The sequence below is a fragment of the Myotis lucifugus genome, unplaced genomic scaffold, assembly GCF_000147115.1.
Source record: "Myotis lucifugus unplaced genomic scaffold, Myoluc2.0 scaffold_78, whole genome shotgun sequence".
NCBI lineage: Eukaryota > Metazoa > Chordata > Mammalia > Chiroptera > Vespertilionidae > Myotis > Myotis lucifugus.
This window is the reverse complement of record NW_005871126.1, coordinates 3,842,063-3,859,252: the sequence shown is the minus strand read 5'-3', so window position 1 is coordinate 3,859,252 and position 17,190 is coordinate 3,842,063. Positions and strand designations below refer to the sequence as shown.

General features: G+C 36.0%; 1 protein-coding gene across 1 annotated transcript in view; it reads left to right on the top strand.

Moving 5' to 3' along the window:
• Positions 1-17,190, top strand: part of PDE3A (phosphodiesterase 3A) — a 247,103-nt gene that overhangs the window by 212,800 nt on the left and 17,113 nt on the right. Inside the window, exons 6-10 of the mRNA XM_014457540.2 lie at positions 978-1,197; positions 4,612-4,697; positions 5,053-5,207; positions 7,218-7,355; positions 13,345-13,456. Of these exons, the coding sequence (XP_014313026.1) occupies positions 978-1,197; positions 4,612-4,697; positions 5,053-5,207; positions 7,218-7,355; positions 13,345-13,456 (711 nt within the window). The remainder of the gene's footprint in view (positions 1-977; positions 1,198-4,611; positions 4,698-5,052; positions 5,208-7,217; positions 7,356-13,344; positions 13,457-17,190) is intronic.

Genomic DNA, 17,190 nt, shown 5'->3' with positions numbered 1-17,190 from the left:
GAGAACTAAACATGGGAAGCCGACTAAGCCAGCTGCCAGTTCACCACACATATTATGATGTGAGAGCTGCTGGCTGTACATTTCCCCGGAGTGGTGAGAAATCGGAAACAACTTTTAATGATTTCATTTCATTTGCTGTACAGTAGATTGTTCAGCATCAGTAAACAGGTAGTTGTTCAGAAGCTATTTCTCTCTTTTCTTCAGTTTTAACATGGGCTGCTTTCCCTACATGAGAGAGGAAATTCAAAAGACATTGCCCCTGTACTCAAACATTGGAAATCTAATTCAGTGTTCTGTAAAATTCTCACAACCGGGAGTAAACAGTTTGCCACAAACACCCACACTTAAAGTTTAAACTTCAGGCCTATTGTTTGATTGGAAAGGGAGCATATTACATTTTTAAATGTCTCCTTCAGAAATTATTCTGATCAAAGTAATTTCACACCCAAACTAGTCATTTTGCTGAAAACACCCATGGTTAATAAAGTTAAATGCCTCTGATGAATGTATCTTCTTTATTTACATATTTTAAGCATTGTATGCCTGCCAAACCCTGCTCCAGACATGTTAATATTTAAAATAATTCCCGATCTTCTTGCTGCTAAAAACTTCACAGCAGAAGAGAAGGCAAACATATGAGAAAATGTTAACCATTAACATCATGTTAGAATGACAAGAAGAAACAAAAATAATATTCTTCTGTACTCCAGGCCACCAAGGCTTTCACTGGATTTGCCAACATTGCCACCAATTGTCTTCACAATGATTCATTCCTTTCATTCCTTTCATCTCATGCTGTAAAGATACTCCCACTGTCCATACACCCCGTCCACCCCGTCCACCCCGTCTCCAGCTGGTGGCATGCAGGGGAGGCCTGCCGGGCCCAAGTACTCCTGGGGCCTTTAGTGAGTTCAAAGGAGTCCAGGTTTGAATTCCAAAGACATGTCTTGTGACTTAATGATTTCTTTTCTTCTCAGGTGCCCTCGCTAAAATTTCACCTCTTTCATCGCCCTGTTCCTCACCTCTCCAAGGGACTCCGGCCAGCAGTCCAGTCAGCAAAATTCCTACAGTTCAGTTTCTAGAATCTGCCGACACAACTGCCAAACCGGGCCTAGGTTCGCACAGGGCCTTAACTTACACTCAGAGTGCCCCTGACCTGTCTCCTCAGATACTGACGCCACCTGTCATATGTAGCGGGTAAGAATTGTACGTTGTTAGCTGGAGTTTTATAAGGAAACCAGTACTACTTCTCCTCTTAGGAACACTCACCGGCAGTCCACATAGCTATGTGTATGTTTGCCAGAGTAGTTGATAAGGAAGTATAGGATAATGTGATCTGTGTCGAATAAGGTATAATAGAAACTTAATTTTTCAGTGGTCTTCTACTAATAGAAAGTTTAGAGTCCATATGGGCCGTACAGCTAATCTTGAGAGATGCAATAATTAGTTGTATATTTTGTCTGCTTACTGATAGAACATACATAAAGCATATGTTTTTAAAAACCATGTCAGGTAATTTAATATAGTTTGATATTATGTTGGAATATTTTTTTTTAATTCTTCTTCAGGGAGGGTTTTATACTGATTTTTAAAGGCATTTTATGTTAAGTTTGCAATTCCCATTTTAACACTTTAAAAATGTGCAAATAACACCGGGCTCTCAGAATGCAAATAAGCAATTGCTTGTGCTGATCTACCATGTTGAAATAGACTTGCAAAGTGTTGTCTTTTCCTAGAGGGTTAGAAAATAAGGGCCTAGCATGGCAAGAGTAATTATTTTGCCAACATTGTCACTAAGACAGAAATACCTCCTCTTACGGGTTAACACAGTGTTGTTCTTCAGAAATAGCTTCATCTTGAACCATTGAGCTTAAAGCTTTACAATATTTCTTTCAGTTGAAAAGAGTTGAATGTTTTTAAACTAAGTATAATCACAGGAGTGTCTTGAATAACATGCTACTTCTTTTCTAAGGTTCATGAGTATAACTGTTTGAATAGATTAGTTACATGTTGGTCTTCTAATATCACATGTTTCACAGACCCAGATTTGATCAATATTTTCAGTTTGGAGCTTCACAAATTTCATATTCAGATCCTTTGTTTATAAACTCTATATTAAATGAATGTTTTTTCTAACCTTTATTTTTATTTCCTTTCTCTTTATAAATATTTTTATAGGGAAAAAACATTTTTTGTTTGTTTGTTTGGCCATGGCCAAAATAAAAAGTGATTCTACTGACCAAAAGTTATTCAGCCGCCTTCTCTATGACAGCTTTTTATTTATTTTTTTAAATATATTTTATTGATTTTTTACAGAGAGGAAGGGAGAGGGATAGAGAGAAACATCGATGAGAGAGAAACATCAATCAGCTGCCTCCTGCACACCCCCCACTGGGGATATGCCTGCAACCAAGGTACATGCCCTTGACTGGAATAGAACCTGGGATCCTTTAGTCCCTAGGCTGACGCTCTATCCACTGAGCCAAACCGGTTAGGGCTATGACAGCTTTTTAAATAAAATAATTTCTGTAGGATACTAATCCAATCTTTTCCCCCTACAAAAAAAAAAGGCATGATCTGTGGTAAAACATACATATTCCCCTTTTAGTGATTCACAACATTCATGACATTCATGACTTTATCAAAAGTTCTGAGACATTCTGCAAAAGGAAAACCTCTTGATTTTTGTTTCATCTAGAATTGTCTGTTTATTTAACCACAGAACCAATTTCATTAGGTTAACACCCAATAATTGCCCACGGAGCTAGTGTTTGGTGGAGCACCCTTCAGAAACATTTTGGGGGTATGCATCCTAAGCCAAGAAGAAGCCCAGTGCAATATCAGCATCAAGGACATCTGCTGTGGCCTCCAGATTCGTGTGGTATAAGTCACCTAAAGAAGGGAGAGAGAGAGATGGCCAGGAAAGATCTACCGCTCACATAGCTTTTCTCATCCCAGTCTATTTATTGTATTCCTAGCAGGAAGAATGTAATGGGATTTTTATAAAAAAAGCTTTTGGAGAAAAACAAGGCAATTTCACTGCCTACTTGTTCAGTAATGTTTATAAATCCAGTAGTGTGTGTTTTATTTGTTTGGGCTTTATAAATCTATAATTCAAACCATGTTTTATTATTGCCTTCAAGGCAGCCACCCATGTAGGCCCAGAGAGCTCCAGAAACACACGACTAATTATTGTGGTTTCCCCTGCTGAACTCGAAGGGTTTGGCGTTGCTTCCCAGTCTCTTGGCTGCTGTAATGTCTATGCAACAAGCTGTTTTTTTGGCATAAAAGGTAGTATGTTTGAACTACTAATTTAAATGTTCCTTTTAAGTATTATCTTGCAATGAAAAATTTAAAACTAATAAACGCTGCTTCTACTAAGTTTCACTGGACAATGTAAGCACATCATTGGCATCTACTTTCTTTTTCCTTTGGCCCTGTCATTTTCTTTTGATTCCCTGATGGGATTTCATAATTAGAAATATTTTGAGTGCGATGTTTTTCCACTTACCTTCAAGGCTCAAAAAGTAAATTAAGTTAGGATGAAAAGACTGTCTAACTAGAAAGTGTTTATCTGTATCACTCGTATAAGCACAATGGGGGGGGGTGATGAGATATTAATTATATTAAATTATAAACTATCACTCACTTCTTTTATTTTTAGAGTGAATCTGTGGTTAAATAACAAACAGAAGCCCTCTGAGACCCTTTGTACTATTAGGCAAAAGGAAGGAACTCAGAAGCAAAATACAGAATTACAATCTAACCATGAAGTCTCTAAACAAGATGAGTGAGAGGGTAAATTTGCCAGGCCATTTGTGAGGTTATTTTTTAATTTATAATACAGTCAAAATGGTTGAGAAAGCAAAAGTATCCTATATCCTCCAACCTCCTCAGTTTAAGGTACCACCTCTCAGATATCTTCTTTTTCTGTTACCCACAATGTACTTCCTTGGTTTGTTTTTCTCAACTTGAATCCTATGCTATTGTTTTACATTCAACCTTCATCATTTCCTTAGGGCCTTAACAGGTAATTGATCCATCTGCAAAATAAATAAATAAATAAATAAATAAATAAATAGATAATAAATTTTGGAGGCAAAAAAAAATTCCTATATTGTTATTTTATTTCCACATGTGCAATCTTTTTTTAAAGGGCTCTTTGGACATAAAATGTCTTCAGCCATTAAAATAAATCTAATAGTGAGGTTTTTACATAGGCCCAGAGGGATTCTATTGGGGAAGATATTTTTGACCAAATACACATTGACATCTCCAAAACCATTACTATAAGGAGGTAGCAGACTATCCCAGGATTCTCTGAATAATGTAACAAAATTTTGCTGGTAGTTTCACTTCCAATATGGTCTAGACTATGGAAAAGGATGAGAGTCAAATGAAGCTTCTGATCTTTTGTATTGATCATGTTCTCACAAGAAAGAAAATATACTGTATATCAGCATCCATGTATAAAACCAAATGACTTTCCCCCTCAAACAAGTAGAAGGTAGAAATATTTGATTATTGCTATCTATCAATATAGATAGCTGGTGTATGCCTGTGATTTTTTTGAAAAGAAGATATACTTACAGCTGTTCCAATATTTCTCAGCTGTGGCAGGCCATATTCCCAAGGCAATCCTGCTGACGGGCCCCTGGAGAGCAGTGGTACAGCCATTCGGACACCAAGCAGAACGGGTAATTCTTTATTTGCATTCTCTTCCTCAAAAAGGAAATTGCTTTACTTTCTTCTGATCACAAATGAAATGTTCCGGATGATTTAGATGAGAAATTTTAAAAGACAATGAAAGAAATCAAAATCATCCATAATTTGACTACCTAGAGTTAATCATGGGTAAAATCTTGGTGCAACGCTGTCCAAAATGTTTCTATATATCTACACCCAACATATACATATGATCCTATATTCTTGGTGTGTAAAGGCTCATGAACTCAAAACTGTATTAACCACATGCATTTTAGGAATATTCACTTAAATGGGACCCCATTCTGGTTACAAGTTTCCTAACAGGCTGATTTCTTTCAATTCCAGATGACACTGCTCAAGTTACCTCTGATTATGAAACTAATAACAACAGTGACAGCAGTGATATTGTGCAGAATGAAGATGAAACCGAGTGCCCAGCAGAGCCGCTGAGGAAGGCTTCAGCTTGTAGCACCTACGCGCCTGAGACCATGATGTTCCTGGTAGCCCCATATCACTTATCTCATTTGTTGACCTGAGAAATTGGACTCTATTATAGAGATTGGCTTAGATACAGATCCCAGAAGCATTAGGTTTACAGAAATATCTCATTTGGATTTTAGATGTACTATAGCTCTCCCCATATATATGAATATAATTTTCCCTATTTAAGTCTTATCTCTTAATAATTTATTTTCTTAGTGAATAAAAATATAAGTATTCATCTCCACAAATGATTATAGCTATTTCTTAACCCAATCTAAAGTGTAAATATGCATAAGAAAAATGAATTATTTCATTCAGTAAAATAATCCTATATAATAAAAGCCTAATATGCTAAGTGTCCAGTCGTCCATTCAACCAATCAAAGCATAATATGCTAAAGCCACTCAACCACTCGCTATAATGTGCACTGACCACCAGGGGGCAGACAGTCGACCAGTCTCTATGATGTGCACTGACCACAGGGGGCAGACACTCCAACTGGTAGGTTAGCTTGCTGCTGGGGTCCAGCTGATTGGGACTGAGCAAGATGGGCAAGACAAGCCCTGGAGCCCTCCCACAATCCTCCCCGGCCCCCATCATGCACCAGTGGGGTCCCTCGACCTGGCCTACACCCTCTTACAATCTGGGACCCCTCAGGGGATGTCAGAGAGCCGGTTTCGGCCCGATCCCACAGGCCAGTCCGAGGGACTCCACTGGTGCATGAATTAGTGCACCTGGCCTCTAGTATTTTATAAATATCAATCATTCAATAAAGTGAAATGTGTTAGTTGTCCTAGGGTAGTGGTCAGCAAACTGGCTCGCGAGTCACATGCGGCTCTTTGGCCCCTTGAGTGTGGCTCTTCCACAAAATACCACGTGTGGGTTGTATTAAATCAGGTTTACATAGACACTTGCTATCCATTAAAATATCCTTTAATAATGACTTATTTTGTGTGTTTAAAGCCGCAGTTTGCCAACCACTGTCCTAGGGCATCTGCTTGTTGTTGTTTTGTGCGTGTGTGTTTCTAGCACCTCCTTAATTTAGAAACTGAGTCAATATTTGTTTTCTTTTTTGTATTAAATCAGGTTTACATAGACACTTGCTATCCATTAAAATATCCTTTAATAATGACTTATTTTGTGTGTTTAAAGTGATCTATTTAAAAAAGATTAAAGCATATTTGAGTCAGGTTAATTTGGGGGAGGCAACAAATGGTAGAAAATAGTGGGCTGTCATGTGATTGTCAACTACTGCTATTATCATTCTTCTTTAACCTGATTTATCATTTAATACTTTTAAATCAAAGAGATTTTCAAACAAAATTATTTACATTTTTTATCCACATTATCTTTCTTTTTTTTTATAGATGTATTTTTAATAATGTCCTCACTAGGGATCAATTATAAAATGTCTATACATTTGTAAGGGACATGTTTCTTTGGAAACTGTACATCACATGAATTAAATTAAAATCCTGAAAAAATGTGGCTATCATTCCATGGGATTAACCCTAATTTTGAAGCAGTAATACAAATTTGACCAATTTTAGTAGGGATCATTAACGCCTCCTCCCCACTCATGAGTTTCTTTTGAGAGTCCAATATGAGCTAGGAATGTTCATCTCAAAAAATTTTACATAAACGTATAAAGAGATAAATTTAATGCAATTTCCAAGTGTTCTGAAGCCCTTGAATCTTTCCTTAGGAACCCCACAGTAGTTATGTAAACTTATGGAAGACGCATCTTTCTTTTTTCTTTTCTTTTTTCTTTTCCTGTAGCATGTATGAACCAGCACAAGCAGGCACCTAATAATACAAAACATGGTCTGAAACAGCATAAGGACCATTTCTCCTTAATTAGGGGCCAATGTCTTTTTCATCATGATGTTTTTTTAAAGATCACCCATTCACCCTGAAGTATTGTCATTTACTTCAAATAAACTCAGTTGTTGCATTGAACTTACTAAAGCATGAATTGCTTTATAGAAAAACTGTATATTGTTAAAATATTTTCATCTTTATTCCAGGATAAACCAATTCTTGCTCCTGAACCTCTTGTCATGGATAACTTGGACTCAATTATGGAGCAACTAAATACTTGGAATTTTCCAATTTTTGATTTGGTGGAAAAAATAGGAAGAAAATGTGGCCGTATTCTTAGTCAAGTAAGAAATGAATTCATACCTATGATTTTAAATATAGAAAAAAAATTCCTTGGTTGGTTAAAGCTCTGTACACACTTGATACCAGTGGTAAGTAGTGAGTACAGAAAGGAAATTTTAGTACCCAACATTCTATAGATTTGGTGGTCATGGGTTAACAAAAGTAATTGGAACTTCAAATGAGTAAAATACCATATTCTTCAATTAAAATATGTATTTTGGGGTGGAATATAGAAGCAAGATGTAGAAATGATCTAAAATTCATAGAACTCAGCAGAAGAAAAATTGACACAGCCCCTCAAAAAAAGAAAGCTGCCTATTTATAAACACTAATTTATTGTAATTATTTCCATTGACTATTTTCTAAGCTTTTTAATTTTACAGTGTTTAGATCTTATAAAAACTAAGATATTATGCATAAATATCTTCCCCTCCAGTGCTATGAGAAACACATTCAAAGAGCGTTCTCTGTATTTTAATCTGGAAACAACCTTTATGCATCACAAGCTAGACTATTTTCAAATTTTCCCAAATAAATATTTGTTTCTATGAGGGAGAAAAAAATATAGAAATTAAGAATGAAAATTTTCTCAATAATCAAAAAAACAATGGATTCACTCAATTAATGAACACATATGAAATGGGATGATGCAATAACACTTATTACCTTATTTTAAAATGTCTTAGGTAAATTCTTATAGATTACAGCAGAGATATGAAAGACTACCAAACTCCTTAATATAAGGCTTAGATGAGAATTCAGGACCCTGATTTATTGTTGCACTAACATTCCCTGAAAAACACCAGAAGACAAATCAGTTTATATACTGATTTCTACTTCACACATTGGAGACAGGCTTTGCTTGGACCTCTCAGCCAATATCTGAGTGTGGAACTTCAGGATGAAGATTCCTGATCCATGAAGGTTTGAAGGAAGAAGATAGAGGGGCCTTTTCCTCCATTGTTCAGTTCCACAAACAAGTACTAACCTGGTCCTCAAGAAGAAAAATGTGTTTCTGCCTTAAAGGAACTCCTGTTCTAGCAGGAACATGAGATGTCTGTCAAAATTAAATGACAGTGCATGCTACAGACAAGAGAAGTATCCTAAAAATGATTGATAAAATATGAAACTCAGAATAATTACAAAGTCTATGTAATATGCGATTGTTGCCGCTGCTATACTTCATCATGGCCATGCACATATTGAGGACTAAAATGGCCTTAATCTTTTCCTAGGAGTTATTAGTCCCGTTCTTCTCTCCCTTTCTCCTCAAGCTAGGCAACATTTTTTATGCTAGCTGATCTTAAGGACAGGCTTTAGGGTAGACTTTTTTCTTTTTTTAATTAAAAAATTATGATTAAAATTAACTTTATTGGGGGTGACATTGGTTAATAAGATTATATAGGTTTCAAGTGTATATTCCTATGATACCTGATCTATATATTGCATTGTGTGTCCACTACCCAAAGTCAAAACATCTTCCCTCCCCGTTTATTTTGTTCCCTTTACCCTTCACTGACCCCCACCCTCCTGTCTTCTGGTAATCACCATACTATTGTCTGTGTCTATGAGTTTCAGTTTTACAACCCACATACGAGTGACATTATATGGTTCTTTTTCCAACAGGCTTGTTTCCCTTAACATGATACTCTCATGGTCCCTTCCTGTTATCACAAATGGCGGTATTTCATCTTTTCTTAAGGCTGAATAGTACTCAGGGCAGCCGTTTTTCTTCACTCCACCCTAGCCTCATGCACCAGGGCTCCCCCTGGGAGGTTTTGCATTCCACTTTCTGAACCCGTGGCAGACTGGGACTCTGAGGGAGTGATTTTTCCTGCAAATATGCCTGTCATGGTGCCACCGGAAAAACGTGGCCGTGGGCCAGGAGCTCTTCTCCCTTTTACTGGACGGTGTTCCCTGGTGTGGAGAGAAAAACCTCCCGTTGTTTTGTATGTGATACATACATCACAGACTCCCCGAAACTCTACAGTTTACTTTTCTCAGTAACTCTGATGCAGGAATTTTTTTTCAATCTCTATTTTACAGAAGAGGAAATTGAGACTCCAAAGAGGAAATACTGTTCATCTGCAGTCATATAGGGCATATTGGATCCATGATTTGAATGCAGACATATCGTATTGGAAGTCCGGGCTTTTTACCTTTATTTCAACTGCTTTTTAGCCTTTATTTCAACTGCTTTTTAGCCTCCTATAAGACACACTCACTTATTATATCTCTAACTCTTCGAATGGAGCAGCCGGTTTGACAGCAGCAGTAACAGTGTACCAGGCATCACTGTAGCATCCCGTCTCCCCTCAAAGTTCTGTCATCCCATCTCCCCTCAAAGTTCTGTGAGCTGGAGGATGGGAGGGTGGATCTTGACTTGGATATGAGTAGCCAACAGAAAGTTTAGACATGATTAACAATTCAATTTTGACAAAATTCATTACTTATTTTCCACTCTTCTTTCAAAAATAAAATAAATATGTAACTGCATGATCCTTGTTATGTCACATTATTTTTTCAACTTACAAAACGGTAAACTTTTTAGAATTGCTGCTTCATTTGCACTGCTAAATAGAACTTTATGGGAGTTTTTTCCCCTTTGATTTGAGTTTATAAGGACAAACATCATGAAATTTTCACTGTGTGAAAGGCATATTTTTTTCACCTTAGTAAGAATTTAGGACAGCTGAAATGAATTAACTTGAACATTCCAAGAAATCACCTTTTGGCTGAAACTTCACAGAAAATGTCTCACTTCAAAAGACTTTAAAAGAGACATATGTGTAGTGGAAATGACTTCTCAGTCTCAATATACTGCCTGCCTGTCTTTTTTATGGTTATCATGTTTATTTTAATAAAGTTGAAAGGACATTATTCAGATTTTGGAATGGTGCTCACTTTTTTCAGTCACCAATATCTATCTGGTTTATGGTGCTGTTTATTTATGAGTTTGGATTATTGATGATTGATTTTTAGCAGCTCCTTGGTGAAAATTCTCCTGTTTTAAAATCACACTGTAAAATATCCTGTTGTCTTAATTTTTTAATTCATCTTACAAATGTTAAAAAAGAATAATAGGAAAATTTAATTTAAAAACCATTGCATTTCAAATATTGGTGGTAGGATTTCAAGCTGTTAAAAGTACAAAATCTGAAGCCAAACGACTTGGCTTGTATTCTGGTTCTGATAATGTGCCAGCTGTGTGATCTTAAACAAGTCACTCACCTCTCTGTGCCTCAGTTTCTCCTGTTTTCAAATATTAATAATTAATCGTATCTATCTCAGAAGGTGTGAGGATTAATTACATGTAAATAATTAATATATGTAAACTATTTAAAGTAGGCTTCTCACTTATTAAATGCCAAATATATAAGTATATATATGTACATATATATGTATATATACACATAGAAGCTGTTATTGGTGCTATTATTGAAGTAATATGCAGAAATAAATCCATTAGGTATTTATAAATAAGAACTCAAATATTCTATGAAGCATTAGTAAAGGGGAAATAACTAAAAGAAGAATTGGCTTGAAATATTAAAGAAACCATAAACTTCACTTTCTATTGCATTTTTAAATTCTTTATTATTTAAAGTATTACATGAGTCTCCTTTTTCCCCCATTGACCTCTCCCCTGCCACCCCCACCCCCAAGCATAAGCCCTCACCCCTCTACTGTCTGTGTCCATCGGTTTTGCTCATATGCATGCATACAAGTCCTTTGGTTAATCTCTGACCCCCTCACACCCCGCCTTCCCTCATAGGTTGTACAGTCTGTTCGATGCTTCTTTATCTCTGGTTCTATTTTTGTTCATCAGTTTATGTTGTTCATTATATTCCACAAATGAGTTATCATGTGATATTTATCTTTCTCTGACTGGCTTATTTCACTTAGCGTAATGCTCTCTAGTTCCATCCATGCTGTTGCAAATGGTAAGAGTTCCTTGTTTTTTATAGCAGTGTAGATTCCATTGTGTAGATGTACCACAGTTTTCTAATCTACTCATGTGCTGATGGGCACTTAGGCTGTTTCCAAATCTTAGCTATTGTAAATTATGCTGCTGTGAACATAGGGGTGCATATATCCTTTCTAATTGGTGTTTCTGTTTTCTTGGGATATATTCCTAGAAGTGGGATTACTAGGTCAAATGGAAGTTCCATTTTTAATTTTTTGAGGAATCTATTGCATTTTTTAAAGAGAGAAAGTGGGATGTTATATTACACAGAAAAAGGCTAAAAATTAAATATGCTTGCTGTTCAAAGTGAAAAAAACCCACATAGAATTGATATACATTATATTCTGTTCCCAACCAGCAACTACAGTGCTCCTTTTAAAACATATGTCAAATAAAGTTACTTTCCAGCTTCATTGTCTTCAGTGGCTCCCTACCTCATGCAGAGTGAAATCCTTATAATGGTCAATATGACTGTCAAACACCAAGATTGCACCAATCCCAGTTTAAAGTCTACTCCTGCCTTCATTCCATTCTGGCCTTCTTGCTTTATCCATGCTGGCTTTCTTGCTGTTCCTTGTGTACCTCGGGGCCTTTGCATTGGCTTTTACTCTACGTGAACAACTCTTTCCTTAGATATCCACGTACCACACTTCACACTTCCTTTAATTCTTTGCTCAAATGTCCCTGATCCCCTTTTTCTTTTTGTATATGACTTATGACTTTCTGTCAAAGTATATACCTTTCTTATTATGTCTACTACCTTGCCCTACTAGATCCATGAAGGAATACACACACACACACACACACACACACACACACACACACGCCACGTATATAACAAACTGCCTAGAAAATAGTTGGCACTCAATAGATATATGCTGAATGAATGAATCTCATATATATATATATATATATATATATATATATATATATATATATGTATATCACATAGTGACAAACATTGAATATATAATTTTAATCTGTTACTGAATTTGAATAGATTTAAAGTCAATAACAAAAGATGAAGATTTATCTATGAAGCCATATATTAAAGTTTTAGAGGAAGCAGTCCAAGATAATTTTAAGAAGAAAATCTCCTGAATTATACCCAATACTGTGCCTTTGTGACATGAAGTAAGGCTGCTCTAAATGCTGTTGTATTCCACTCTGCCACTAGAATAACCACTTCTCTCTCCAATACCTTCTTCTGCCCCTTTATTCTTTTTTCTTCATTTGCATGTCAAAAATGCCAGTTACATCCAAAGGCATTTACTTAATTTTAGTCACTAGAGCTGTGAAAGGAATTGGATGGAGAATAGCTATTCAGAGGAGAAAGAGGGCAAGCTAGAAAAAATAGTTTAGACATTGTTATTTTGAATAGAATAAATCTTTTTTTCTCTATATATTTTACTCAAGGCAACCCTTTTCTCTTTCATAATTTTTTCTCTTTATCCTTCATTAATGCACAACTCTGAATTCTTTATCCTCTGGAAAACTTTTATATAGATAGATGATAGATAGATAGATAGATAGATAGATAGAGATATATACAAGTGTATATATATATATATATATATACACATATACATATATATATATATATATATAGAGAGAGAGAGAGAGAGAGAGAGAGAGAGAGAGAGAGAGAGTTATATATATATAATTTGGATAAATTTAAGCTGTCTCATTCTTTTATTAACATTTATAGTATGTACTATATAATTAGAAATGTAGTAAATATTATTCTCCAATTAATGATATTACATACAATTTAATTTCTTGATATGTTTCTGTAGTGTATACTGCATTCTGAGTTGGTTGTTTTTGGGTGAATGTCTCTATCTTTAAAAATATGTCCTCCTTGTGCTCAGGTATTTCAAGGGCTAAGCACATAGAGGCCTTCAAAATCAATTTTATATCTTGTTCCCAATAATTGTTTCTATTGGACATAAATAATATGATTTTTTTTTATGTCTAATACACACTCAGGAATGTGCTTTAAGGCTTTGCTTTCTGTCTTACAGGTATCATACAGACTGTTTGAAGACATGGGCCTCTTTGAAGCTTTCAAAATTCCAGTTAGGGAATTTATGAATTACTTTCATGCTTTGGAGATTGGATACAGGGAAATTCCTTGTAAGTCTAAGTTATTTGTGAAATAATACTTTAAACATTCATATAATTTGCTAAAGTTAATGGTATATTGAATCACTAGCAGCCAGCACAGAATTACATACAGTGGGGCCTTGACTTACGAGTTTAATTCATTCCGTGACGGAGCTCGTAACTCAAATTACTCGTATGTCAAATCAAAAAGTGAACGAGTGAGACACGTGATGCTGGGCTGATGTTGTGGCATTCACTGTGACGTTCGCTGTGCCAACTAGCGGTGGGGTATCTGAAGCTGGCTCGTAACCCAAATTTTAGCTCGCAACTCAAAGCAAAAAATCGGCTGAGAGACGGCTTGTACCTCGAAAAACTCGTTAGTCGGGACACTCGTAAGTCAAGGCCCCACTGTACTGTAAACTTGCCCTATGGCCACATGGTATAGTCTAGGAAATAATAGCCTGTGTTAAAATCCTGGACTCTTCACTTATCACCTGTAGGAGAGCCTGGGTCTTTTTTACCCTCTGCATGCCTCATTTCTTAATCTGTATAATGGGATCATAATACCTGCTTCATAGAATTAGTATGAGGATAAAATGAGGTAATACCTCTAAAACAATTATAATAGTGCCTTACATATAGTAAGTGCCACTTAAATGTATGCTAAATAAATCATTAAATGTTCAATGTATTACTTGTTTTCCAATGTATGCCTTTCGTTGACTGAATTCAACTTTTGTTCTGGGAGCTGCAGAGTTAAATCACTAACTATTGAAGTTTTTCCATGTAAGGTAAACCTGGTTTGGGGTAGAAGGAAGGTAGGATGATGGTCTAAGTAATAAACTAGAAAAGAAGAAACATCTGGAAGTAGTTGTGGAGAAGTTATTAGAAACATTTTTTTAAATGAAATAAATTGGAAGACCCAAGGAAAGGATACAGCCAGTGTTCAAGCTTATGAACTTTGAATATTCTGAGAGAAAGTTTGTCATTTACAATCATAATACATTGGAACACAAAGGAGATGTTAAATTATATTGTTTTAATATGTAGCATATCAGGTAGCATCAGAACACGTAAGTAAAATTGTCCTACATGCTAAAAGCTACATGAAACTGGAGAAAATGTCCATAAATCTAATTAGTGAGGTTGTGGAAATGTGTAGAAAGCATGTGGTACTTTTAGAAAATAAATGCGTAGCAAGAAAAATAGTCAAACGTAATATATGGGTTGGAACATGCCTTAGAAATATGTTGTTTAAATCATATTTTAACTTTTAAGTTTTAAATTTGCTTCTATGTACCTTGGACTTTAGAACCCATGTCTTTTTGTAGTTACAAAGAGCTGAAATAAATAAAAGTTATATGGAGAGGATAAAGCACAGGTATTTCCAGAAACTGGTATACATTGACTTAGTGACCCATTATTAAAGGATCGCTTTTCAAGATGCCATGCACATACTACATTGGAATGAAAATGCACAGCTGATGATGTGTGATAGCAAAGGAGAATGAAGAATCAAACCTACAAATTACATTTGTGGGATTAGGCGAGAGACGAGCCGTGGGAGTATGAGAGAGAGGAGCTTAAGAGCACTGGGCCCTTTGGGAAAGTCTGGTCAATGGGCTATGAAGTTGGAAGAGAGAAATGAGAAAGGGGTAGTTTGAAAGGATCTCAAGATAAGTCTTGCTTTCTTAATAATATTTCCAAGGCCCACCCTGGTTGGATGCCAGTGATTGACATGAGTTAGTGATTTCTCAAAGGCTAAGAACCTAGTAGTTACATAAATACACTTTTATAGAAAGGAAGCCACCAAAAACACTAAATGACAGCTAGTTACCAGACTAACTTTACAAATTAATGTCATATTCCCAAATATAGTTTTGTGATATAGTCCACTACAGGCAAGTTCCAGTGAGCAATTGACATAATGATTACTAACATTTCTATAGGTAGAATACCACTAAGTTGTAGGGAAAGTTGACAAATACTTAAGTGGAAAAAGAAGTTTCTAAATCCTAAATTTTTAAATTAATTTTTACACTTTCTTATTACATGTTTATATGTTATAAGTAAATAGTTGTTTTTTTCTGAAATAGTGGGTTCTTCATTCTATGTGAAAAGAATTTGTTATAATAAACCTGCTTGTCCTATTAGAAGCCCCACTTTTCATGAAGGGAAATTATATCTTCTCACAAGAAAGTTTTAGCTTGGTTGGTGATCACGTTTAAATAATAGTACCTTGCATGTGGAAGGGTTGTAAATCTATACTAAACAAAAGCATTGTGTATCATTAATTATAATGGTCACACATAAAATTTTGTTGTATGTCTACTTTTTAAATATTTACTGCTAGAGAACTAGATTTCTAACAACTCTGGCTAAATAAATCCATAACTAAATGAAAAAAGCCTGAGTAACCAAAATAGAGTTAAATTAACTTTAATATGACAATGACCTAAAATTTTAGAAACTAAATTTTATTTTACTTTTAAGTATACTTTAAAATTTTTTCCAAGAAAGAAAATATGAAAACTTTTAAATATTTACCCAGAACCCTTACCAAAATTTAAAGAATCTAGATTTTAAAATAGTTCCCCTGTACCTGATTTTGTCTATCTCTCAACTCAAACAAGCTCCACCAATACCCCACTACTGCCCCCTTCCACTCTGCAATTTTGGGTGCATGCACAAGTTTCCTTGACTAGCAATAGTGATGGTAATTACTTGTTCACGGTCATTTTCCCAGCTTGCAACAGGAAGAACTCTCAGAAGGTCTCTCCCAACTCATCCCCTAACCATGGCACCCTCTGCCCAGAGGCCATCTTCTTCCTCTACGGGGTCATCACTGCCTTCTCCCTCCTCAAGGACTTAGCATAGCTCTTATTTTAACTTTGTCATTATATTCTCAGGAATCATCGAGAGAAAACTGGTGATCTGTGCTAATTCACCATTTGTTCTAACAGCAATAATTTGTTTTATCTGAATGATATTTACATTAATTACAAGCTTACTATATCATATACTCTTAAGATGCATTCCGGCCCTGGCCAAGTGACTCAGTTGATTGGAGCATTGTCCCATATAGGAGGCAATCGGACAGCAGTGTTTCTCTCTCACATCGATGTCTCTCTCTCTCCCTTTCTCTCTCTCTCACTCTCTTTCTCTCTTTCCCTCTTCCTCTCCCTCTCTCTCCCCTCCCTCCCTTCCTCTCTCTCTAAAATGAATAAAAGCATATCCTCAGCTGAGGATTAAAAATATAACAAAATAAAATATGTCCTAGCAGTTGTGGATAGAGCATTGGCCTGCGGACTGAAGGGTCACTGGTTCGATTCCCATTCAAAAGCACGTACCTTGGTTGAGGCTGGATCCCTGGCCGGGGGTGGTGCAGGAGGCAGATGATCCATGTGTCTCTCTCACATTGAAATTTCTCTCTGTGTGTGTCTCTCTCCCTCCCTTCCACTCTCTAAAAATCAATAGAAAAATATCCTCAGGTGAGGAATCACAAAAAAATAAAAATAAATATGTTTCCTTCTCTAATTCTCACAATTGTACTATCAAAGCTTTTATCAAGACATTTCTCAAGCACTCACCCAGCCCCTCAACTGAATTACCCACGTCACCTAAAGATTTACTCCAAGAGTTGCCAGAATTGTAGGAAATAGGCACCATCTACCTACATCCCCTGTGTGCTGCCAACACCACAGATGTCATGGTTTCTTCTTTCTTCTTTGACCAGGGGACAGGTCTTTCTCTCAAATTCCCAT